General features: G+C 47.9%; 2 protein-coding genes across 3 annotated transcripts in view; one reads left to right on the top strand and one right to left on the bottom strand.

Annotated features, from left to right (window-relative positions):
• Positions 1-13,528, bottom strand: part of GALNS (galactosamine (N-acetyl)-6-sulfatase) — a 75,277-nt gene extending 61,749 nt beyond the window's left edge. For both annotated transcript variants that reach the window (XM_043984350.1, XM_043984349.1), the window contains exons 1-4: positions 13,281-13,528; positions 3,942-4,065; positions 2,486-2,560; positions 782-884 (exon numbers count right to left, since the gene is read on the bottom strand). In XM_043984350.1, the coding sequence (XP_043840285.1) occupies positions 782-884; positions 2,486-2,560; positions 3,942-4,065; positions 13,281-13,388 (410 nt within the window). In that variant the 5' untranslated portion in view covers positions 13,389-13,528. The remainder of the gene's footprint in view (positions 1-781; positions 885-2,485; positions 2,561-3,941; positions 4,066-13,280) is intronic.
• Positions 13,529-13,552: 24 nt separating this feature from the next.
• TRAPPC2L (trafficking protein particle complex subunit 2L) lies at positions 13,553-21,013 on the top strand. The gene is made up of 5 exons (XM_043984352.1): positions 13,553-13,690; positions 15,452-15,624; positions 17,719-17,806; positions 17,953-18,032; positions 20,797-21,013. Exons 1-5 carry the CDS (start codon positions 13,658-13,660, stop codon positions 20,840-20,842), a joined length of 420 nt encoding a protein of 139 aa, XP_043840287.1. The 5' UTR covers positions 13,553-13,657; the 3' UTR covers positions 20,843-21,013.
• The last annotated feature ends 1,035 nt before the right edge of the window (positions 21,014-22,048 follow it).

Genomic DNA, 22,048 nt, shown 5'->3' on the forward strand with positions numbered 1-22,048 from the left:
CATTTATGGAAACCAGAGTATATTTGCAGCAAGGGCCCCTGTGGGAGGGACAGGAGGCAGCAGAGGTCAGAGCAGGCCAAACACCTCCTCCCTCTTCACCACCATCTCTCCTCCATCTCCCCAGGGTCCTGCGCCCAACAGCCTCAAGAGTGGCTGAGCTTCAAGCCCAGAGCCCTCGGCCACCATCCTGGGAAGCAGCTGGGGAGGGGCTACAGTCACTGACGACCCAGAGAAAAAGTTCTTGCCCCCAAGTCCCTGACCTCATCAGAAACAGATTTGGTTTTTATCAGTAGAAATGATGTTAAGAGGCTTCAGTGTTTCTTAATCTGCCCCCTAAGGACCAGGACACTTTTCCATCCAACTTTGTAGCTGACACACCTTTCGTGTGCATTAAAATGTGGGCCCTCCGAGAGCAAGAACTTCCTGTTCTATTTGCACACAGTATGTGCTTAATAAATGCTTCATTCACTCATCTGGACCAGAATAGTAATGGCACTGTTTGGATTCTAAACCACAATGTAATTTTTTGGTTCTATAATACGGGATTCATTCCATTACCAAGTCTCGTGACCTCTACTCAAACCGTCTCCCCCCTCCCCCCCAAAGCAATTACATGTCAGATTTTATCTGGGTTAGAATATAAAGTTTTTCCATTTCCAACCTAACAAATTTTCCTTGTTAGGAAATTTTAGTCATGATCACTTGGAAAATGTTTACGTCTTGGGCCTTAAGGTACATACCCAAAAATGGGGCGGGGGGAAGGGACTCAAGCCAAACTTACCACTTGCCAACAATCTTATTGACATAGCCTGCTTTCTTCAGCAGCTCAGGAAGGAGGAACTCCGAATCTGGGATTCCTCCGACTATTTCCTGAGGTGTGTAAGCTGGGGAGAACAAAACGGCTCTGTATTCTTATTTGCACCCACAGGCAAGCTGCAAATCAGGTGGTCCTTCAGAAATGTTACTTTGATTGAAAACAATTCTGAGATCTGGGCTCCCAAGACACACCGTGACAGCAACAGCTAGGCACGAGGCACGGAAACACCGGTGGAAAGATGGTGTGATCAGGGAGCCCCCCTCCAAGCAAGTGCCACAAAGACAGGGCTGGTGACAGGGCGCTCCCCAAAGGGCCCCTCTAACTGGTGCTGCCGCCCCCTCTGTGGGTGGCCCCCTCCCGTGTCTCAGGGGCTGTAGTCCGACCACCACCCTGCACTTCCTCCTCCCTCCCTGACCATTCCAGTCAAGCCCCATGAGACGCAGGTGGAGTTCTTGGAGTCTTGGGCCTGTGCTGCGCTCTCCTCCCTCTGAGATGTCACCCTCGGTCACAGCCTCACTCCTTCCTTCTCCACAGATGACCCACAGGGGTTGGGCAGGTTCCGTGGTGTCCTTCTCCCAGCTATATGGTCGGGGTGTGTGTGTGTGTGTGTGTGTGTGTGTCTGTGTCTATGTCGTGAAGCCTCTCCAAATGCTCTTATGTCACCTTCAACAGAAGGACCGACACGAGGAAGGCGACAAGTCTCCTTTGGCTAAAAATGTTCTCGTCTTATCTCAAGGGAAACAATCTTTTACAAATTGTGTCTACATCCCATCCCCTTCCACCCAGGTGCTCCCACTGAGTCTGGCATCCCCTAAGCCGGGGTCTTCAGCGCTCTGCTTTCCCACCTGGGCCTTTAGAAGTTCCTAGGCCCCATCCCCAGGGTCCATGGTGCCCATCCTGCCCCGCCCTGGTTGGCACACGGCTCGCACTTCAAGAGCCAGCTCACACGGTAGGCCCTGCAGGCAGTCTCTGGCGCCTCCGGGCTCCCACAGTACTTGGCCCATAGGTCCTTCCTGCACATTTTGTTTCATACTAGAGCCATCTGGTGTGCATGTCCCACCTACCTCTCCCACTAGGTTCTGTGGGAAGGAGCCCCGCTCGTTCCCCCTGTGCCCCTCTATGTGCCTGACATCCATTAGGCCCAGAGACTTTCGGATGGGCTGCCCAGGGACCAACCCCACCCTTGGGGCACCAAGCAGAGAGAATGAATCCCAAGGGTGGTGGGGAATCAGGACTCAGGCAGCAGAAGAGATGCACGCAAGAAGCCAAAGAATATTGTTCAGGGATGGGGATCTCAGCACTTGCCGGCCCCCTGCCTCACCCGGCCCTGCCAGATTTCACTCTAGCTCAGCCAGGATGTCATCAGGCCTGAGAAGGAGGAAGGGGAAGGACAACGCTGGGTGGAGTTAGCTCTCTGTCTGCTTGGGGCAAGGTTGTCAATGTGGCATCTGCTCAACTTCCCCAAAATACACATTCAGCCCCCAAAATCACATGGCTAAAGAACAGTTTAGTCGGACCCCTCTCTCCCCCCCACCCCCAGACCCCTTCTGAAAAGACCCATCTTTTGGCCCTTCTTCCTAATCCTTTTGGGAAAGCTCCTTAACACAGGGAGTGGAGAGCCAGGAGGGGCTTCTGAAGGGTAAGAGGAGGACAAACAAACATCCTTACCATTGCGGGCGTGCCCATTGGTCGTGTAGAACCCATTGCGGATGGGAAGGCGGCCGGTGAGCAGCGCTGCTCTTGCTACGGAGACAAGAAACGGTTTAATGGCATGACTTCTGTGGAAACATGCTTTGCATGACTGTGCATGGATAACCTGTGACAAACTGCTTGTCTCCTCGAGGGAGGGAGGGAGGGAGGAAATGGGGAACTCAAAATTTTGAAAAACAAATGTTAAATTTTTTTTACATGGAATTGGAGAAAAAAAAATACCTGGGGCGGGGGGGGGGGGGAAGATTGGCACATTAGGATTGGAAAAAGTAACTGACGTTGGAAAAAAAAAAAAAAAGAAAGAAATGGCGGGCAGCTAGTGGTGCTGCAGTGGATAAAACACCAGCCCTGGATTCAGGAGGACCTGAGTTTAAATCCAACCTCAGACATGATACTTACTAGCTGTGTGACCCTGGGCAAGTCACTTAACCTTCATTGCCCCACAAAAAAGAAAAGAAATGGTTTAATGGGCCCAGATCCTTTCAAATGGATAGGAAGCAGTTAATGCAGAAATGTTTTCCCTGGCTTCATGTGTGTAATGGGTATTATATTCCTTCCCTTCTCAATGGGTGGAGGAGGGGATGAAGGGAGGGAGAGAATTTGGAATTGAAAATAAAAATAACATTTTTAAAAAAGATTTAAAAAATAAAATAAATCGGACATGAAGGCAGGATTCCCCAACGAGGGGATGGAGATCTTTGAGAGCCAGGGAATGCCACTGTACCTCCCTCTTATGGGCTTATGGGATCTTGAGGTGGTCCTCAAAGCCACCCTCCTAGTCCTACAGAGTGGAGAAGACCTCCACTCTCCTTTTTTTTTTTTTGTTCAATGATCATAACATTCTGTGAAGAATACAGAGTAATTTCTTATCAGGAAAAGAAGAGAGACTTATGCTCTCAATACCCACTAATAATCTTGATGATAATGAAAAATGCCACATGATATTTACCTAAGTGACTGAAGGTCTACAAAGCATTTTACACACATCACCTCACTCATCCCTCCCAACAACTCAGTGAGGTAGCTACCATAAGTACCAGCATCATGATTTTAGACATGAGAAAACAGGCTGAGGATTTAAGTGACTTGGTCACGCAGCTATGCAAAGTCAGGGGTGGGATTTGAACCCAGATCTGTCCTGACTGTAAGTCCAGTGCTCTTTCTACTAGCCCGCCTGCCTCCAGACTGTACTCCCTGTAAACACAGAAACACCGGCTCTTTGCTGGTGTTTTCAAAACATGGTGGTCACTCAGATAGACCCAACAGAAAAGGGGAAGCAGTAGAGTTCTCTGAGATACCCGGGCCTGGCTGGGCAGTCACTTGCTGTCAGGGAGCACAAAGACAGTGCCTGCATTCCCAGGCCTGGGAGCTGCCCGTTCTGCAACCCTGGAGTAGCACAAGCTAGTTTACTTACATGGAGAGCACAGGGGGTTGGCAGTGTAGAAATTGGGGAAGAGCATCCCTTCGGCAGCCATTTGGTCCAGATGAGGGGTCTCTCTAGAAGGCTCTCCAAACACGCCCAGGTCACCCCAGCCCATCTGCAGGAGGGAACAACAGGGCAGGTGAACAACCCTCCTCCTCTTCCACCAGGCAGACCCCAGAATGGCCAGCATGACCTCGGTGCGGATGGCCCGCTCACTACCACCATTTTATCAGCTGCGTGCTGGGTTCAGAAGCACTTGGCTTTTTGCAACACATGGGAGTGCCAACCCCTCACATCTTCTCATCCCCTCACATTCTAATTTCAGAAGTGTTTCACCTCCATTTCTGGTTGATCTTCCATTGATAGTGACACACTGTTTCTGACAGGTCTGATATGTTAAAAACAAAAAAACAAAAAACCAAAACCAAAAAAACCCCTCTGCAATGCACAGGGAGCTATTTTTAAAAAATCTTTTTGTAATGAAAAGCACTCTCCTAGGCATTCTTTTGTATACAAATGTAGAATTTCTTAAAATGAAGTCTAGGAAGCAGCTAGGTAGCACAGTGGATAAAGCACTGGCCCTAGATTCAGGAGGACCTGAGTTCAAATCTGGCCTCAGACACTTGACACTTACTAGCTGTGTGACCCTGGGTAAGTCACTTAACCCCCACTGCCCTGCCCAAAAAAAAAAAAAAAAAAAAAGAAGGGAGGGACAGCTAGGTAGTGCAGTGGATAGAGCACTGGCCCTGGAGTCAGGAGGACCTGAGTTCAAATCTGGCCTCAGACACTTAACACTAGTTGTGTGACCCTGGGCAAGTCACTTAACCCCAATTGCCTCACCAAAAAAAAAAAAAAAAGAAGAAGTAAGGGAGACAAGCCCATTACGCATGCCTGCTGCCTGGTCATTGCCAGGGGACAGAGATAACTCCAGAAATCAGAACAACCACCCCTCACCTGACTTCTCCCAACCTACCCCCAATATGGGCCCAGGTGATCACCCCATCTACCATCTATAAAAGCTTTTGCCTTTCTCCTGTTTGAGGAGATAGGGATCTAGAGAATCGTCTCTGAATTATCTCCCCTTGAGAGAAGTCCTTGGCTCTTCTCTTGGTCTCCTTTCTCTAGTGCCTAAATAAAAGATTATTTTATTCCAATTTGATTTGTGTGTGAGAGGGTGTAATTCTTTAAAGAGGAATACCTAAGGACCCCCCCCCCCAATTTCCCCTGTGACAGTATTATTATTATTATTTCACTACGCCTCTACAAGATATTTTCAGGATTGTATACTATCTATAAAGTACTATGAAAGTATCACATAAACATAAGGTATTATTATTATTACTACAATTATTATTTCAATAATATTCCTCTTAAAGCCCTAGAGGGGAAAAGGAAAAAATCCCAGGAGTCTGGTTAAATGTCAGGTGCTCTTGCTCCCCATTTTGTCCAGTCCATTAATTTCTCAACCCCTTCCTACAATCCAGGGGGAGAAAAAAAAAAGATCCACCAAGCCATTTCCCCTCTCTTTAGTGTTCTATCTGCCTCCTAAACCGACAAAATACATTTATGCATGGAAAATGATTTATGGGGGAAACGGATGAGACGGCTTGGATATGCTGAAATTTACACTAAGGAAAGCACAGATCCATCGAAATCAGTCAAAATAAGCATTTATCAAGCAACTACTTCCTATGTTCCAGGCACTACGATAAGTAATTCTAAGAAAGTATATGTGTGTGTATACATACATACTGTAGATTATATGTGTGTATAGACGTGTGTATGTGTGTGTACGTGTGTATGACTGTGTGCATATGTGTGCTCTCTTAGCAAATGCCCTACACTGTTGGCCAAATTCTATCAGTGAATATTCTGTAAGATTGAGACTTCATTTTAAGAAAATCCACATTTGTATAAAAAAAGCAAACTCTAGGAGAGGGATCTGCATTTCAGAACGATTTTTAAAAAACAGCTTGCTGTACATTCCAGATGTGGAGACATAGAGAAAGGCAAGACAGTCCTGCCTTCACAGAGCTTAAAATCTAAGGGGTATCTAAATGTGTAGTCAAGTTTTAAAAGACAATTATTTTTAAAATAAAAAATTTTTATTTAAAGTTTTGAGCTCCAAATTCTATCCCTCCTCCCCTCCCTCATTCCCTTCCCCCTCCCCAAGGTGGTAAGCAATCAGATATAGGTTATACGTGTGCCATTATGTAAAGCATTACCATATTAGTAAAAGACAAATTTTAAAAGACAGAATCCAATGGGGCGCTTTTCTCCCTCAAACCTGTTGTGTCTGTATTTAGACAGGGGCTTAGAAGAAAAAGTCCCCTCTACTCTTTGTGAAGGTTGCCCGCCCCCTCCCCCCCCCCTCCCAGGATCACCTTGGTATCAACCCTTGTACATTTTCTGCCTCTGGGATTTGAAGTCTCCCTTCCTTCTTGTCCAGGGACAGAACCCTACTGCTTTTATGACAGAATTTGTTAGAATTCAGACAAAGCCAGGAGCCGAATATCTCTCTCCCCCACCCCCCACCCCCCATCTCTCTCTCTCTCTCTCTCTCTCTCTCTCTCTCTCTCTCTCTCTCTCTCTCTCTCTCTCTCTCTCTCAGCTACAAAAAAGTATGTCAGGGGAAGGAGTCCAGAAAGAGGAAACAAGTCATCTTAAATGAGTAACACAGAGAAGCACAAGAAAGGCAAGCATGAGCCAGCAGACACTGACAAATATTTGAAAAGGCGAGTTTTAAACTTAGGGAGCAGGAAAACTTAACCAGGAAGGTCACTGACTCAGAATCTCTACAGGGTGTCAGAGAAGACACTATTTTGAGGCTGACATTATCCGGAGGGGAAAAATAATCCACACGAGGCTGGCCAAAAAGCTTTCCTCTCGGGCTGCTTCTGCATTTTAGATTTTTTTGAACCTAATAACCAAGAAAGTTTCTGAGATACTAGAGGCCCAGGTCTGTCAAATTTTCATAATCTATTTATGAGAAAAATCAAATGTGTTAAGACTGTATGTGCATATTTATTCTATAAATATATCATATATTTTCATTTCATATATATATATATATATATATATATATATATATATATATATATATTTTAATTTACCTGGTGTCTTTTGTGAAGCTTCATTTCTCCCTTCATGTCTCCCTCGCCTTTTTTGAATTTTATGTTTTGGGGAAACTGTTAACTAGAGCAATAACCTGAAACATACATGGGGATCTTCATATAGCTACACAAATATTTTGGGGATGGGTTGGAGGCGGACTGGATGTAAATTAAGACTGGTAGATAAAGAGGGAATTTCTCTTATTTTCTAGGGCAGTAGTCTCTAAATTTTTTGTCTCCCACACTGCTATCAAAAAAAAAATTTGGGGGGGGGCAGCTAGGTGGTACAGTGGATAAAGCACAGGCCCTGGATTCAGGAGGACCTAAGTTCAAATGTGACCTCAGATACCTGACATTTACTAGCTGTGTGACCCTGGGGATGTCACTTGACCCTCATTGCCCCACTCCCCCCCCAAATAAAAATTGAGCATGTATTCCCAATATGGGTATGTTTACTTTACTTATTTGCAAATTATATACACCAACTACTGATCATCATAAAATTTACACGAAAATAGAAATTAAAAAAGATGAGATAAGGATGAAGTAATATTTGATCCTAGACCAATAGGAAGCTACAGGGGTTTACTGAAGAGTGACAAGAGCAGACCTGAGCTTGGTTAGTCACTGGGAAGCTGTTATGCAGCTTAGTGTCCTGAGGGCCCGGCCTGGAGTCAGTAAAATGTAACCTCGGATCAGGGTCCCAAAGCTGTGTGACCATGGACAAGTCACTTAATCTCTGTTTGTCTTGGAGGCAGCCCGAGAGTAAGGAAGACCTGAGTTTAAATCCAACCTCAGACACCAGCTCTGTGGCCCTGGGTAAGTCATTTAACTTCTGTTTGCCTTAATCTGCAAGAGAAGGAAATGGCAAACCACTCCACTGTCTTTGCCAAGAAAACCCCATGAACCACATGGTCCATGAGGTCATGAGGTCGTGAGTCTGAACAACAACAAATCACTTGGGGGAGCTATGTGGAGAAGAGATCAGATGGGAGATAAGCGAAGCTCAGAGCCAGTCAAACTGTTGCAGTGATCCGGATAAAAGCTGGGTGAAGAGAGAAGGGGGCAGACAGACGTGGGGAAGCAGGACTGACAAGATCTGGCCCTGAGTGAGGAAGCTGAGAAGGCTCTCGGGCTGTGAGTTTGGGTGGATGCACAGAGCAGACACGCAGCCAACACGCAACCTGGGAGTCGGAGGCTCATTTGTAACCATCCTTAGCACAGTGCCTGGCACGTAGGGAGGGAAGTTCATAAACCCTTATTTCCCTTTCCTTTCCCCCTTCCTCTGGGACTCAGTTTTCTCTTCCCCATCTGAGAAATGGTATCCCCAGCATTAATGGGAAGTTGAGAAGAAGCATGGGTTTGGGGGAGAAGATAATGCAATGAGATCTGCAGGGGAACCGCAACCTCTTCTCCATCTGGGCCTGCACCTCCTGTGCAATCCACTGACTCACCCAAAAGGAAGAAGGGAGAAGCAGGGGGGCTCTTCTTCACTGACCACGGTCCCCAGAATACATGCAGGGGGCCTCTGTGGCGAGGGCTGGGGAAGCTGGGAGCATGCACAGGTGAGGGAGGAGGTGGAGGCGGAGAGTCAGGAAAGAATATAGGCTGGAGACAAGCCCCACAATTGTGATCTGAGGGATGGTGGGACGTGATCCCTCTGCCCACCGTCCGAGGGGCAGACTCCCCCAAACCCCTACTTTGGTAACTGCTATCGGAGAGTCCCCCTCATTTTGAATCTCTTTTCTTTTTTTTTTTTTTTTTTTAGTGAGGCAATTGGGGTTAAGTGACTTGCCCAGGGACACACAGCTAGTAAGTGTTAAGTGTCTGAGGCTGGATTTGAACTCAGGTACTCCTGACTCCAGGGCCGGTGCTCTATCCACTGCGCCATCTAGCTGCCCCCCTCATTTTGAATCTCAATCAAATATACCTTCCTTTCTCCTTCAGGGGCCCAGAGTGCTGGATGAGATTAAATGAAGACTGTCTGCCTCCCTTTACATAGGTAAAGTAAGGGGGAAAACTACAGTGGATGTAAATACAGGTAAAGACGAGTTTTTCCCCCAATGTAATTAAACTAAAGGGTAATATCACATGGGTTTTATGTCCCAGCTTTGATAGGATTAGGACTGCCCCCCTAGCCTGGTGTCTGAGACCTGCTGTTTCAGACTGAATCCAGCCTTGAGGCCAGGCTAAAAGAGTAAGGAATTCAGGGTGGGCAATAAGGAAAAAACAGAAGTCCAGGGTGGCGCCCTGCTAAACCTGCTCTGGTCCCATCTGGTTGCTGGAAGAGCTGCCTGGGAGAAAGTGGAAACTCTACCTTGGAGAGCCTGCCCTCATCCCCAGGTGACTTGTATCAGGGCGCATGCTGGGGAGTGGTCTGCCTAGTCTCCTGCTAAGTTCCTTTCTGCCTATTTCCCCCTTCCCTTTTCTGCTTTCTCCTCCACTGCCTCCTGCACCAGAAACTCTACAAATGTAAGCGAGCGTCTTGTGGGCATGATGCCAGGCGCTGGGGGTACAAAGACGAAAGCCCGCTGGGATCCTACATTCCATTGACGCCTACGGATGGAGAGAGAGCTCAGGACAATATCCACAAGAGGAGGTGCTATTGGGTTTAAACTTCTTTCTGGGTCAGAAATCTAGGATGCAGTCCCTCCAACATCCTACTTCATTCTCCGGTGCCTGCCCAGAGAAGACATGGACAAAGCACTGGACCTGGGAGAACCAGTCATTTAGTAGGGGTGGACAAGTCACTAGAGGCAGAGGGGCTGTTTGCCTCAGTTTCCCCAACTGTCAAATGGGGATAATAACAGCACCTACCTTGAAGGGTTGCTGAGGAAAAAATGATATAATATTGGTAAAAGTCCTTAGCACAATGCCTGGCACATAGGAGGCACTGGGACCCAGTTTCCTCTTCCTCATTAGAGAAATAGAGGTTGAATCAGATGATCATTAGGGCCCCTTCTGGCTTTAAATCCTATTATCTTCCATGGACAAGTTTTTAAAAATTCCTCCAAGCCTCAGTTTATTCATCTGTCAAATGGGGATAAGAAGACACCACATACCTCACTAGGTTATAGAGAGAAAAAGAGCTTTTCGAACCTCCATTCTTTCACTCCAACAAGAAATATTTATTAAGAGCTTACAGGATGAACAGCATTATGCAAGGTGCTGGGGGAACACCCAGCTAACACAGAAACAGGAATAGAGGAGGTTGGATAATCTGATAGCTAAGGCCCTTTCCAACTCTAAAGCTACGATTCTATAAAATATGTTACAGGAGAAGGCCAACAGAGATTTTAAAAAGTGATGTGTGGGGAAGCTAGATGGCGCAGTGGTTAAAGCACCGGCCCTGGATTCAGGAGTACCTGAGTTCAAATCCAGCCTCAGACACTTAACACTTACTAGCTGTGTGACCCTGGGCAAGTCACTTAACCCCCATTGCCCCGCAAAAAAAAAAAAAGTGATGTGTGAGGCCCGAGGATGTCCCGGGCTCTCTTCTCTTTGTGATCTCTCTCACCCGCTACTATGGGTTCAATGACCATCTCTAAACAGATTACTCCCATCCTGTCATCTCTAGCCCAAATTTCTCCCTCCTTAATTTTAGACATGCATTACCAACTGCCAGTCGGGCACTGCCGCCTTGCTGTCCCATATGCATCTCAAACACAACATGTCTCGAACAGAACTCTTACTTTCTGCCAGACCCATCTCTCCTTCCAGGTTGGCAATCTTGGGAGTCATCCTTGGCTCTCTGTCTCCCTCGCTTCCCAAATCTAATCAGCTGCCATCTTGTTGTGGCAGGAGAAACCGCAATATGTCACATGGGTGTTACTTTCTTACCTAATCTCCTGCCCTTCCTGCCAGGGCTCTCGGTCTCCCTGCCTGTAATCTCTCCCCTCTCCCATTCATTCCCCAGTTTTATCTTAAAATCTAGATCTGGTCCAGTTAGTCCTTCCTGGCTCACCACTGCTATTCTTGGCATCTAGAGACCCATCCAGTCCCATCTCCAGCTACCTTTCCAATTCCTCCTTAGTTGCACTGGACTGCTGACCTGCTCTTGGCACATAGCAGCCCCTCACCCGACTTTTTACCTTCGCACAAGTAGTCTCTCGTGCCTGGAATCCACTCACTCACTGTTCAGGAGCCTTTTCAAAAGACCTCACCACTTGCCAACACTAGTTTCCTCTTGAAATTACTTTATTATTGACACAGCTTGCCCCAGAACAATGGAAGTTAAAGATCAGGCCAAGTTTTGGTTTTGTCTCTGCACCATCAAAACTTAGCAGCACCGAACTAGTGAGTGCTTGAGCGGGTTTAACTGCAATTGAGGACTTTGTTAAAAGTAATCAGGTTGGGGGCGGCTAGGTGGCGCAGGGGATAAAGCACCGGCCCTGGATTCAGGAGTACCTGAGTTCAAATCTGGCCTCAGACACCTGACACTTACTAGCTGTGTGACTCTGGGCAAGTCACTTAACCCCCATTGCCCCACAAAAAAAAAAAAGTAATCAGGCAACAATACAATGATCCAAGATAATCCCAAAGGACTACTGATGAAACATACTATCCACCTCCAAAGAAAGAACCGATATTGATGGAGCACAGACTAAAGCCTGATATTTTTCACTTTCTTTCATCTTTTTTCTTTTACTCAAGTTGTCTTGTACAAAATGATTAATATGGTAATGTTTTACATAATCATACATGTATAACCCATATCTGGTTGCTTACAGTCTCAAGGAGGGGGGAGGGGAAGGAGGAATTAAAAAAATAGAACCCCAAACTATAAATAAAAATGTTTATTACTTGAAAAAAAAATACTTGAAGTAACTAGCTCAGAGTGTTCTTTTGTTATAAGGCCCAAGTGAAAAAAATGTACACAGAACACTTTGCAAGCTTTAGAGTATTATATGGGGTGTCCCAAATGTTTTAGTGCAATTTTACGCTATTAAAATGTTTAAATTATCCAAAAAGAATGTAAGTAATCAAGGAAGGAACAGGATTTGGAATCAGCCAACACCCTTATTTAGCAGAAGGGAAAAGGGACAGGACATGGGAAGGTGAAAGAGAAGTTAAAGGATTTGCCAAAGACTAAAGTGGGGCTCTGAACCTCGTTTCTATGACTGGTACAGCAGAAAAAAGTACTGTGTCTGAGTCAGAAGGATGGGGTTCTGGTGCCAATTCCTTCAGCTTCAATGGGCCCCAGGCTCCTCCTCAGTAAAATGAGGGGATTATGCATGTTGGCCCCTAAATCCTATAACTTCAACACATCCATAAGCATTTAGGAAGTGCCAGTTGTGCACGGGGTTCTGTGCTAAGCATTGGGGATACAAATAAAAAGTAAAGGATGGTCCCTGGCCTCAAGAAGGTCCACATCTAATGGGGGGGGGGCACACAAATAACTATGCACAAACAAGATACTGACAAGACAGGATATAGACGAGATATTGTTGTGGTTTGTCCTTCATTCTCCAAGAGGACCCCGACAAATGTCAAGACTTGTAATGAACTGGATTTAAGTGAGGGAGGGCTGTGCAAGGTGACCGACCTCACATAGAGAAGATATAGATAAGAAAAGCTGATCTCAGAAGGAAGTGACTGGGAAGGGTTTCTAGTGGAGGTTACATGTTAGCCAGGACTCAGGCCCTCTCCTCTCTCTCTTGCTTTCTTTCTCCCTCCTTCTTCCCCCTTCATCCCTCTCTCCCCTCCCTGGGGTGGGGTGGGGGTAATTTGATTTGGGCCAGAAAGAACAGAGTATTCAGGACTTGGTGCTTGCAGGGACATCAGAGGCCATCCATCCAGTCCATTTTACAGATTAAGAAACTGAGGCCTGTGGTGGGCCAGAAAATTTCAAAAGGACTCCTAGACAGAGCAGAGAGTATGGATCTGAACCCAGGACCTCCCCAAGCCATCCCATTGTATTATTTTTGTAGGGGAGGCGCATGGAGCAGACCTCTCCCTGGAGAAGTTCAAGCCAATCCTGGCTTGCTGGGTGACCCGGGGCTGGCCCCTTGGCCTCTCTGAGCGCCGGGCCACTTTAAGGCTTTAGGCGGCAGGATGCAGCCCCGCACCGGTGGAGGGTGTTTCCTCGCCCAGAAGTCCCGTGTACCACTGGGGGGTGGGGCTACTCTGGGAAGGGGTGCCCGTCTCTGCCTTCCTACCGCCCGGGCCCCCGTTCAGTGTCCGCGGACCCTGGCCCCGACCCCCGCCCCAGACTCACGTCGTCCATGAGAAGTAACACGATGTTCGGGGGCTGGGGGGCGGCCCCCGCCCCCAGCAGGGCCCAGCCGAACAGGCTCACGCCGAGCGCCATGGCAACCGTCGCCATGGCAACCGCCGACGCCGGAGCAGCGCCGAGTCCGGCGCGTCGTAGCGGGCCCGGGGCGGAGGAGTCCCGGGGTAGCGAGGGCGGAGGCGGGAGGAGGGAGAGCCGAGCGAGAGCTTGGCTGGAAGCGCGCGCTTGCGCACCCCGGAGGACTCACGGTCTTCAAAGCCTGCTCGGGTGGGGGCGGAGCGAGGCTCTAGTCGGGCACGTGATAGGGCCGGGAAGTGGGAGGGCGGTCACATGACTGGACTCTCCGTTTTCCCCCTACCAAGATGGCGGTGTGTATCGCAGTGATAGCCAAAGAGGTGAGTGCTGCCGAGCGTCGAGTCTCAGGGCTTCCGGGAGGGTGGCGGCAGTCTGGGTTCCTGCTCTTGCCTCCGCCGAGGCTCCACTGAGCAGCCAGGATCTCCCCACGGACGGACGGGGTGGGCCTCCGCCAGTGGGCCCCGAGCTCGGCCCTGCTCCGCCCCCCTCTCTGTAGCGCTTCGACCGCCCCGAGAGCTTTCCGGCCCCGCCCTAGGGGCCTGCGGGAACTGACGGGGGCGGGGGCGCCCCAAAGTCCAGTGGTCCTGGTCACGCGACCCGCGGGGTGCTGGGCCTCCCCCTGGACAGGTGGGCCCCTTCTTGGAACGGAGCCCTGAAGGTTAAAGCCACGAGACTTCTGCCAGCTGGCCTTGATGGAGGTCTGGAGAGGCGGCCGCTGCCGTGATCACCCCCGTTTGATAGATGGGGAAACTGAGGCAGGCGGCCGGCAAGTGACCGAGTCTCCGAGCCAGCAAGTGGCTGGGACAGGATTTGAACCTAGCTCTTTACCCCGCGTCCGTGGGACTTACCAAAACTTTATTAAGCTCCTACTATGTGCGGGTGCACTCAGCTAAGAGCTGGGGATAAAAAAGGAGCCGGAAGACAAGCCCCGCCCTCAAGGGGCTTACAGTCTAATATGGGGGGGGGGCAGGGGAACAACGCACAGACAAATGACACACAAATAGTAATATCCAGGATAAACAGGGAGTAATTAACAGAGGGAAAGCACTGGGATGAGGAGGGTCTGGGAGGGGCGGCCAGTGGGAGATGGTGGGGACTTACAGGAGACCGGCTGGAGGGGCAGAAAAGAGGGAGCATCAGCCGCCTGAGGCACAGACAGAGAAGAAGCCTGGGGATGGGGGCGGGGGGCTTGTTCGGGTCGTAATTGGGGGGCCGGGGTCACTGCATCCAAGTATGTGTGTGCCCTGAGTAAGGAAGGTATGGGAGAGCTGCGCTCAGCTGCCCCTCAGAGACCCCCCCCCACCATCTGCCCCCCAGCTGCCACTGGTGACTTCTCCAGTGATACACCATCATTAAATGTCAGAGGCAGTTTTGGGTGCTGCTCTTCCTATAATAACTCTGGAACCTAAAAAAAAATGTGTAAGCATTATTATTATTATTGTAGTTATTATTACTATTGGCAGTGGAAGTTTAAGTTAGAACAGTTACCCCCAAACCTAACACCCATGGCAGTACCGAATGGTGATAAATATTAGGAAGGGAAGGGACTTTAGGAATCAATCTACTCCCCTGGTGAGTAGCAGCTCCCAGATTAGCGTTCTTTCTTCTGCTAGGATGAGGCGTTATAAAAAGATTCCAGCTAGGTAGAGTGCTGAGCCTGGAGTCCGGAAGACCTGAGTTGAAATTCAGCCTCAGACACTTACCTGGGCTTAAGTTAACACGACTTAACCAACATTGGTCTGCCTCAGTTTCCTCAACTGTAAAATGGGAATGATAATAATAGCACCTACCTCCAGGGTTGTTGTGAAGATCAAACGAAATAGTATTTGTAAAAAGCTCTTGACATAGTGCTTGGCACAAAGTAAAGCACTATATAAATGTTAGCTATTATCATTATTTCATAAATGTGGATTCCCTTACAGACTCTAGGTAGGACATGAGGAAGTTAGAGCCTTGGTTTTGAGGAATGCTGCATTGGGAGAAAATGGTCCATCATGTTGTTACTTCAAACAGGTGAGGGAGTAGATTTTTGGAATTCAAACTTGACTGTATTGTGACTGGAGCCGTATTCTCCATTGCAGAACTACCCGCTCTACATCCGGAGCATCCCTGCGGAGCAGGAGCTGAAGTTCCATTACACGGTGCACACGTCTCTCGATGTGGTCGACGAGAAGGTTTCTGCGATGGGAAAAGCCCTCGTGGATCAGAGGGAGCTCTACCTGGGACTCCTGTACCCTACGGAAGACTACAAAGTGTATCTTTTGATGCCCAACAGGGTGTCTCAGAAATGAAAGGGGCTGCTCTGTGCGTCCACATATGGAGCTTTGACTCCGTCCTGCACTAGTGGGAGATTGTTTAGGGCTGCTGGATCTTGGTGTGTATTTCATGCCACTATAAGTTTGAGCATTAGTCGTTATCCAGTTGCTTAAGACCATGCAAATAGTCTGCTAATTCAGGCCTCCTTTTCCCCAGTTGGGTAATTCAAATCTTCTTTGCCTGGGTGACATCCTCAATGCCTTACTTTCCCTTTCCACCATATCCAATCTGTTGATAAATCCATTTTGCCCCCTAAGATTTTTCTCTGTTCTCCTCTTTTCTCCACTCATAGCCTTGATCATTCTTGAGCTCTTGCCCAGATTTCTCCCTCTCTGTGGTCTGTCTTCCGCACAGCTGCCAGTTATTTCCCTAACATGCACCTATGACAGCTGCAGCTCCCTGCTCAGTAAACTCAGGTGATTCCCTGTCACCTCTGGGATCTGATGTTAGCAGGTCTCTGGCATTTACAATTCATTTCACGACTTGGCCCCTTCTCGCCTTAATGTATAAACAACACCCCCCCCCCCCATCTTATGGTCCAGCCTGGTGTATGCAGGCAACCAGCCCCATTTGTTCCTCCTGGAATAAGACACTCCCCATCCCCTCTCCATGTCTCTGCCCTGGTGCTCCCCATTTCTGGAATGTTCCTCTGCCTTACTCCTACCTCTTAGATTCCCTCACTTCCTTCAAGACTCAGCCCAAGTGCCATCTTCTGCATGAAGCCTTCTCCAGACTCCCCATTTGCCTCTTCCTCACAATAACTTTGTATCTGTTTTGTTTATCTCCGTATATGTGCATATTGTTTCTATTAGACTATAAACTCCTTAAGGACAAGGGTTCTCAGTTTTAATTGTTTTATTCCCTATGTCTGAAACATATTAGTCCCTTGGTGTTTGTTGATTGATTCAAGAAAAAGCAAGGCTTGCATTCCCCAGGTAGCTGCATTATAGAACCAGCATTAATATAATTTATAAGGGACTGGGGGACTTGGACTCCTTTTTCCTGGGCCAGGGCATCTCATTTTATCAATAAGGAAATCGAGTCCTATGGGGTGACATGAGGTGACTTTCACACATTCATATAGGCAGGAAATGTGGCTGAGATTCAACATAAGGTCTTCTAATTCGGAAGGGCTTCATTGCTTTTCCCAGTACACCGTGCTTTTATTCTGTTGATATTTTCTGATGGGGACACCACATTTGGTGAGGGGTCCATTTCATCTCCTCATACAGCATTCTGAATAACCAATAACTCGGTTCACTTGCTATCTGTATTCTGGAAAAGTCACTTCACTTTTCTTCATGTAGATTTCCTTATGTATAAAATCAGATGAGCGCCAGGACTCCCTTCAGTGCTAGATCCTGTTACAAGGAGCCCCTATCTTCTGGGGTACAGGACAGTATAAAGCACAGTGCCTGGCCCAGAGGGAGCATTTAATGAATCCTTGCTGACGAGAGGCAGAGAAAGGACTAGAAGGATTCTGGATTCCCGAAGCCTTGAGGTTTGCAGTTATGATGCTCAGGTCTGGAAACATGTTTTGAAATGGAAGCACTTTCCAATTTTACAGGGAGGCGGTGGATTTCTGATAGCTCAGCCCTCTAAATTCTTCCTCTTCCTACATTCAACAACAGTTTAAAAAAAAAAAATCAGCAAACATTAGTTAAGCACCCCTGGTGGCCAGGGTGCTGGAGCAGGCCCTCAGGAAAATATGAAGATAAATGAGACCTGGTCCCTACCCTCCAAACCTCAGACTCTGAAAGGGGGAGATGTCAGGCCCAGGTGGGTTCATCCCAGGCACACGTGTATCATCAATGCACATGGACTGGACAGGTCACCATGGCCCAGTCAGGCCTGTTGTGGGATATTTTATTGCAAGGTTGTCACTTTGTTTTTCCAAAGTGGTTTTGTCAGGGAGCTGTGAAAGTGTGAACAGATGGACACACGCTTGCATATTCTTCATGTTGATGCTTTGTTTCATTTGCAATCACAGCAGTCCCTGTGTTAAAAGCATGTTCCCTAACCAGCTGCACAGATATGGCTATGTGACGAATTCCAAGGTGAAATTTGTTATGGTGGTGGATTCCTCCAACACAGCACTTCGAGACAACGAGATCCGCAGTGTGAGTGTAGGAAATTTGAAAGCAACTTGCTACATCAGTATCTTTTTCTTTTTTTTTCCATTCTCATAAAATGCTGAGAAGCTAGAAATCCAGCCTGGTGGTCGCTTTGTACATGTTAATTAAAAACCCTGTTGTCTCTCTTTCAGATGTTTCGAAAGCTACATAATTCCTACACAGATGTCATGTGTAACCCCTTCTATAACCCTGGAGACCGTATTCATTCTAGGTGAGTGGGTTGCTTCCCGTCAGCTTTTTGTGGGCCATTGCTTGACTACAGAGATTTAGCTATTTGGAAAGTAATTTCAGGACAAGACACTTACCACCAAATCAGAAACTTCCTTCTCTTAGGGGGTAGGAGCTTTGAATGAAGGCCAGCTGTTGATGACCCTGTGCCATCAAGTACCTCCATCCCTGGCCACTTCAGTAACCAAGAAATGGTACAAATCTTCCTCTTTACTCTTTTTTTTTTTGGTGAGGCAGTTGGGGCTAAGTGACTTGCCCAGGGTCACACAGCTAGTAAGTGTCCAGTGTCTGAGGCTGGATTTGAACTCAGGTCTTCCTGAATCCAGGGCCAGTGCTCTATCCATTGTGCCACCTAGCTGCCCCTCCTCTTTACTCTTTGTTGAATATACAAAGGGAACTGAAACTTTAGGTTTCTTTCAAATCGCCTTACAACTAAAATCATTACAGATTTCACAGCTCAAGATAGCTTGGTGTTCATATATCACTCTAAAATGACTTGAAAGTTGGAGTCATTACCCAGAAAAGGGTTCTAGAGAAGCTATTTAATCTAGCACATTCCTGAACAAGGAACCTGTGAGCCACATCTCACCCAGTGTGAGACTGGTCACCTGTTCTGGAGGGAGCCATCGACATTCAGGTGTCAGAATTTTCCTTACAGCATGCCTGAGTTTGTTCCTTTAGGCTTCTTCCCGCTATTCGTATTTATTCAGATCATTAAATGATCCAGTGAGATGATATTCAAAAAGCCCTTTGCACAGTACCTGGACACAGAGGATGCTTAACAAATGTTTGTTCCTTCCTCTTTCCCTTATCCCTCGGGTCAAACAGAGAAAGTCTGATTTTTTTTTTTTTTTTTTAGTGAGGCAATTGGGGTTAAGTGACTTGCCTAGGGTCACACAGCTAGTAAGTGTTAAGTGTCTGAGGCCGGATTTGAACTCAGGTACTCCTGACTCCAGGGCCGGTGCTCTATCCACTGCGCCATCTAGCTGCCCCTAGTCTGATCTTTCTTAAACATGACAGCCCTTCAGACACTTCAAGAGAACCATGATGTCCTTCACTCTAAGTCTTTTCTTGACTTTTCTTCAAGCAAAACATTTCCAGGGGCTTCAACCAATCCCCACGTCACCATCTCCAGGCTCTTCCTCTTCCTGGGCTCCCTCCTCGGTTGGCTTTTCAGCTTATCTGTGTCCTTCCTAAAACAGGACACCAAAGATTGACTTGAATGATGGTTTTCATAGGGTCAGTTTAGGACATTGTGGTAGAATATCCTCCCTGATCCTAGACACGAGGCCTCTCTTGGTGCAGCTGAGATTGCACCAGCTTCTTTGGGTCAGCACCACACCAACTCATATTGAACTGGTAACCCACTTGAACCTCTTAGCCACCTGGCCATCTTTTGTGTGAGGCCGATTTGTTGCAAATGGATGTCCCGTGGGTCAGTTCTTTCAGGACCCTGAGATGGACAGTTCCTTGTGCCTGGTGACTTGAACTCAGGATCAGCTAAATATTCTCTCTTCTCTCCTGCCCTCCCTCACCTCTCCTTTCCTCTCTTTGTCTCTCTGGGTATCAGCTTCCAGCATGCCATGTTTTCTCTGTCTTTGCCATTCAAAAGCTCTTACTTGACAGAGAAAATGAGCAGAGGAGAGCCTAGAACTGTAGATTTACAGCTGGAAGGGAGCTGAGAGGCTCTCAAGCCTTCTCGTTCATTAGCTCTCATCCTCTCCACTCCTGTGATCCCTCCTGCCCTCTCTTGGATACTTCTCTTTGGTCACATGTGGCTTTAAAAATGCCTTGTTGTTAGCCTTCCTCATTCTGCACGTGAGCCCTCCCGATCAGGCCGTGTTTCAGCATTCTTCCTTTCTTTACCCTCGCTCTCATCCTCTGCACCTATTCTCCTTCAGTATAAGCTGATTGATGGTTCTCTCCCCCCCCCCCCCCCCCACCGCCCACCCCCATCAAAATGTTTTCTTTATGTCTTCAGCATTAAGTTACAGAGAGCTTTCCATCCATCCTGGACTGACTTTGCCTGTAGAATTTTAGCCTCTAGAATCTGCCCGTCCTTTCAGCGGCCTCTTTGAGATAGGGCGAGTGTCAGGCTCTGCTGACGGCCACTCCCCTTCTGGGTCACAAAGGTGAGGATGCAGGGGGCCCTGTTCCCAGAACGTCCCTCCATTGTTGGTTACAGTCATCTTCAGGAGAATTGTCTGCCTCGTTGGGCTCCCACCTTTAGAATTATCTGTAAGGCAAGTCAGGAAGCTCTTGGCTCTGTGAGGTGAACTCCGTCCCTTGCCAGGAGCCTGTATTTGAAGCCATGATCCAGTCATGCTGTCAGAGCATGAGGTGACTTCTGACCAGCCTTGCTGCAAAAGATTTTGTGGATTCCTTACATTAGACTTCCCACGCATCTCCTTTCCCACACGGAAACCAACCGCTATTGTAGATCAGCCTCATCCCTGTAGTCCTGGGGTCATTCTAGGCCTCAGGTTTACTCAGGCGGGCAGGCAGCTTTCTCTGGACTCCCTCCCTTTGCTCTGAGCCTCAGTTTCCTCCTCTGTAAAGTAGGGTGAACTCAGTGATGCACATGAAAGCTTTCACAACTTGTGACGCCGTACAGCTTGTCAGGTGTTGCTGTGGAAAAAAGTCAGTGACATACCGCCAACGAGAAACACTTAAGGATTTCCCTAGTCATCATCATGGCATTCACTCCAAGCTTCTCCTCCTCTGAATTGATCCCTTCTCTGTTGCAGGGCCTTTGATAACATGGTGACTTCCATGATGGTGCAGGGTTGCTGAGAGAATGAATAGTTTCCAGTGATTTCTGAACCGTGCCATTTTGTACAGAATTGCGTCATGCAGATGTATGTATATATTGTATATAATATGAAAGCCGCGCTCTTTGGATGTCCAGAAACTCTTGTGTAAAGCGAAAGACTGTAGAGAGCTTGTCTCAATAAAAACCTGAATCAGCTGAAGCTTCCGTGTCTCTTCCCATACACTCCAGGGTCCAAGGCCTCCACGTGCTCTGGGCTGCCCAGCAGAGCCAGTGGTCACATTTCCTGTTCAGGTGTTTTCAGGATGACAGTAAGGACAGGCCTTCCCGAGAGGAGCCTGCATAGCTCTCACCTCTTAGGGACCCCAGTGGAAGCTCAGCCAGCCCCTGGGGAGAGTGTCGGAGCTTAGCGAAGGGTTTGCGTCAAAGCTGCCATACGTAAGTGAAACCTGGCGCTGGTGGTGACCCACGCACCTGCTCTCAGCTGCGCTGGAGGATCCCGAACTGCTCTAGGCAGTGCTGATACGGCACCTGCATTGGGTTGGTGAGCCCCTGGTGGGGCACCAGATTGCCTAAGGAGGCTCAGATTGGTTCCAGACTAAACTGAGCAGGCTCGTCAGTGGTGGGCTCTGCCCTTGACTAGTTCCTGTGCAAGATGGTGAGGCCCAACCTTCAAATCAAAAAAAAAAAAGAAAGAAAAGCAAACTTTCTCTGATCACTGAGAACGTTGTCTAAGGGCGCTCACTCTGATTTCTGCCGGTTAAAATGCAGCCAAAGTGGCAGTGCCCCTCACTCCCAGCCATGTTTGCTTTTCCCTTAGTCTAGAGCCCATTACCTCTCAGTAATATACTTTTTTGTTTTTTTGTGGGGCAATGGAGGTTAAGTGACTTGCCCAGGGTCACACAGCTAGTAAGTGCCAAGTGTCTGAGGCCGGATTTGAACTCAGGAACTCCTGAATCTAGGGCTGGTGCTTTATCCACTGCGCCACCTAGCCGCCCCACCCATTACCTCTCAATCTCAAATTCCCCCTCCAAGATTTACTCTCCAGGGTTCAGGAACGACTGCTGAGGAGGAAAGAGGTTAGGATTGCTTTGCTCCCCACTCCCCCCAGCCTCTTTGACTCTACTAGGCTGAGAAAGTTACGAAGAGGCGAGTTCAGGTTTGATGCAAGAAAAAAAGCTTCCTAACAATCTGAGCTCTCCCCAAATAGCATAGGCCTCTTTAGAAAG

This window comes from Dromiciops gliroides, chromosome 2 (assembly GCF_019393635.1).
Source record: "Dromiciops gliroides isolate mDroGli1 chromosome 2, mDroGli1.pri, whole genome shotgun sequence".
In the NCBI taxonomy this organism is placed as follows: Eukaryota; Metazoa; Chordata; class Mammalia; order Microbiotheria; family Microbiotheriidae; genus Dromiciops; species Dromiciops gliroides.

Excerpts from the sequence above, each read along its gene's own strand:
- TRAPPC2L (XM_043984352.1), top strand. The coding sequence starts at position 13,658 with ATGGCGGTGTGTATCGCAGTGATAGCCAAAGAG. Across the intron at positions 13,691-15,451 it reads TCGCAGTGATAGCCAAAGAG|AACTACCCGCTCTACATCCG; the intron begins GTGAGTGCTGCC and ends TCTCCATTGCAG. Across the intron at positions 17,807-17,952 it reads GAGACAACGAGATCCGCAGT|ATGTTTCGAAAGCTACATAA; the intron begins GTGAGTGTAGGA and ends TCTCTCTTTCAG.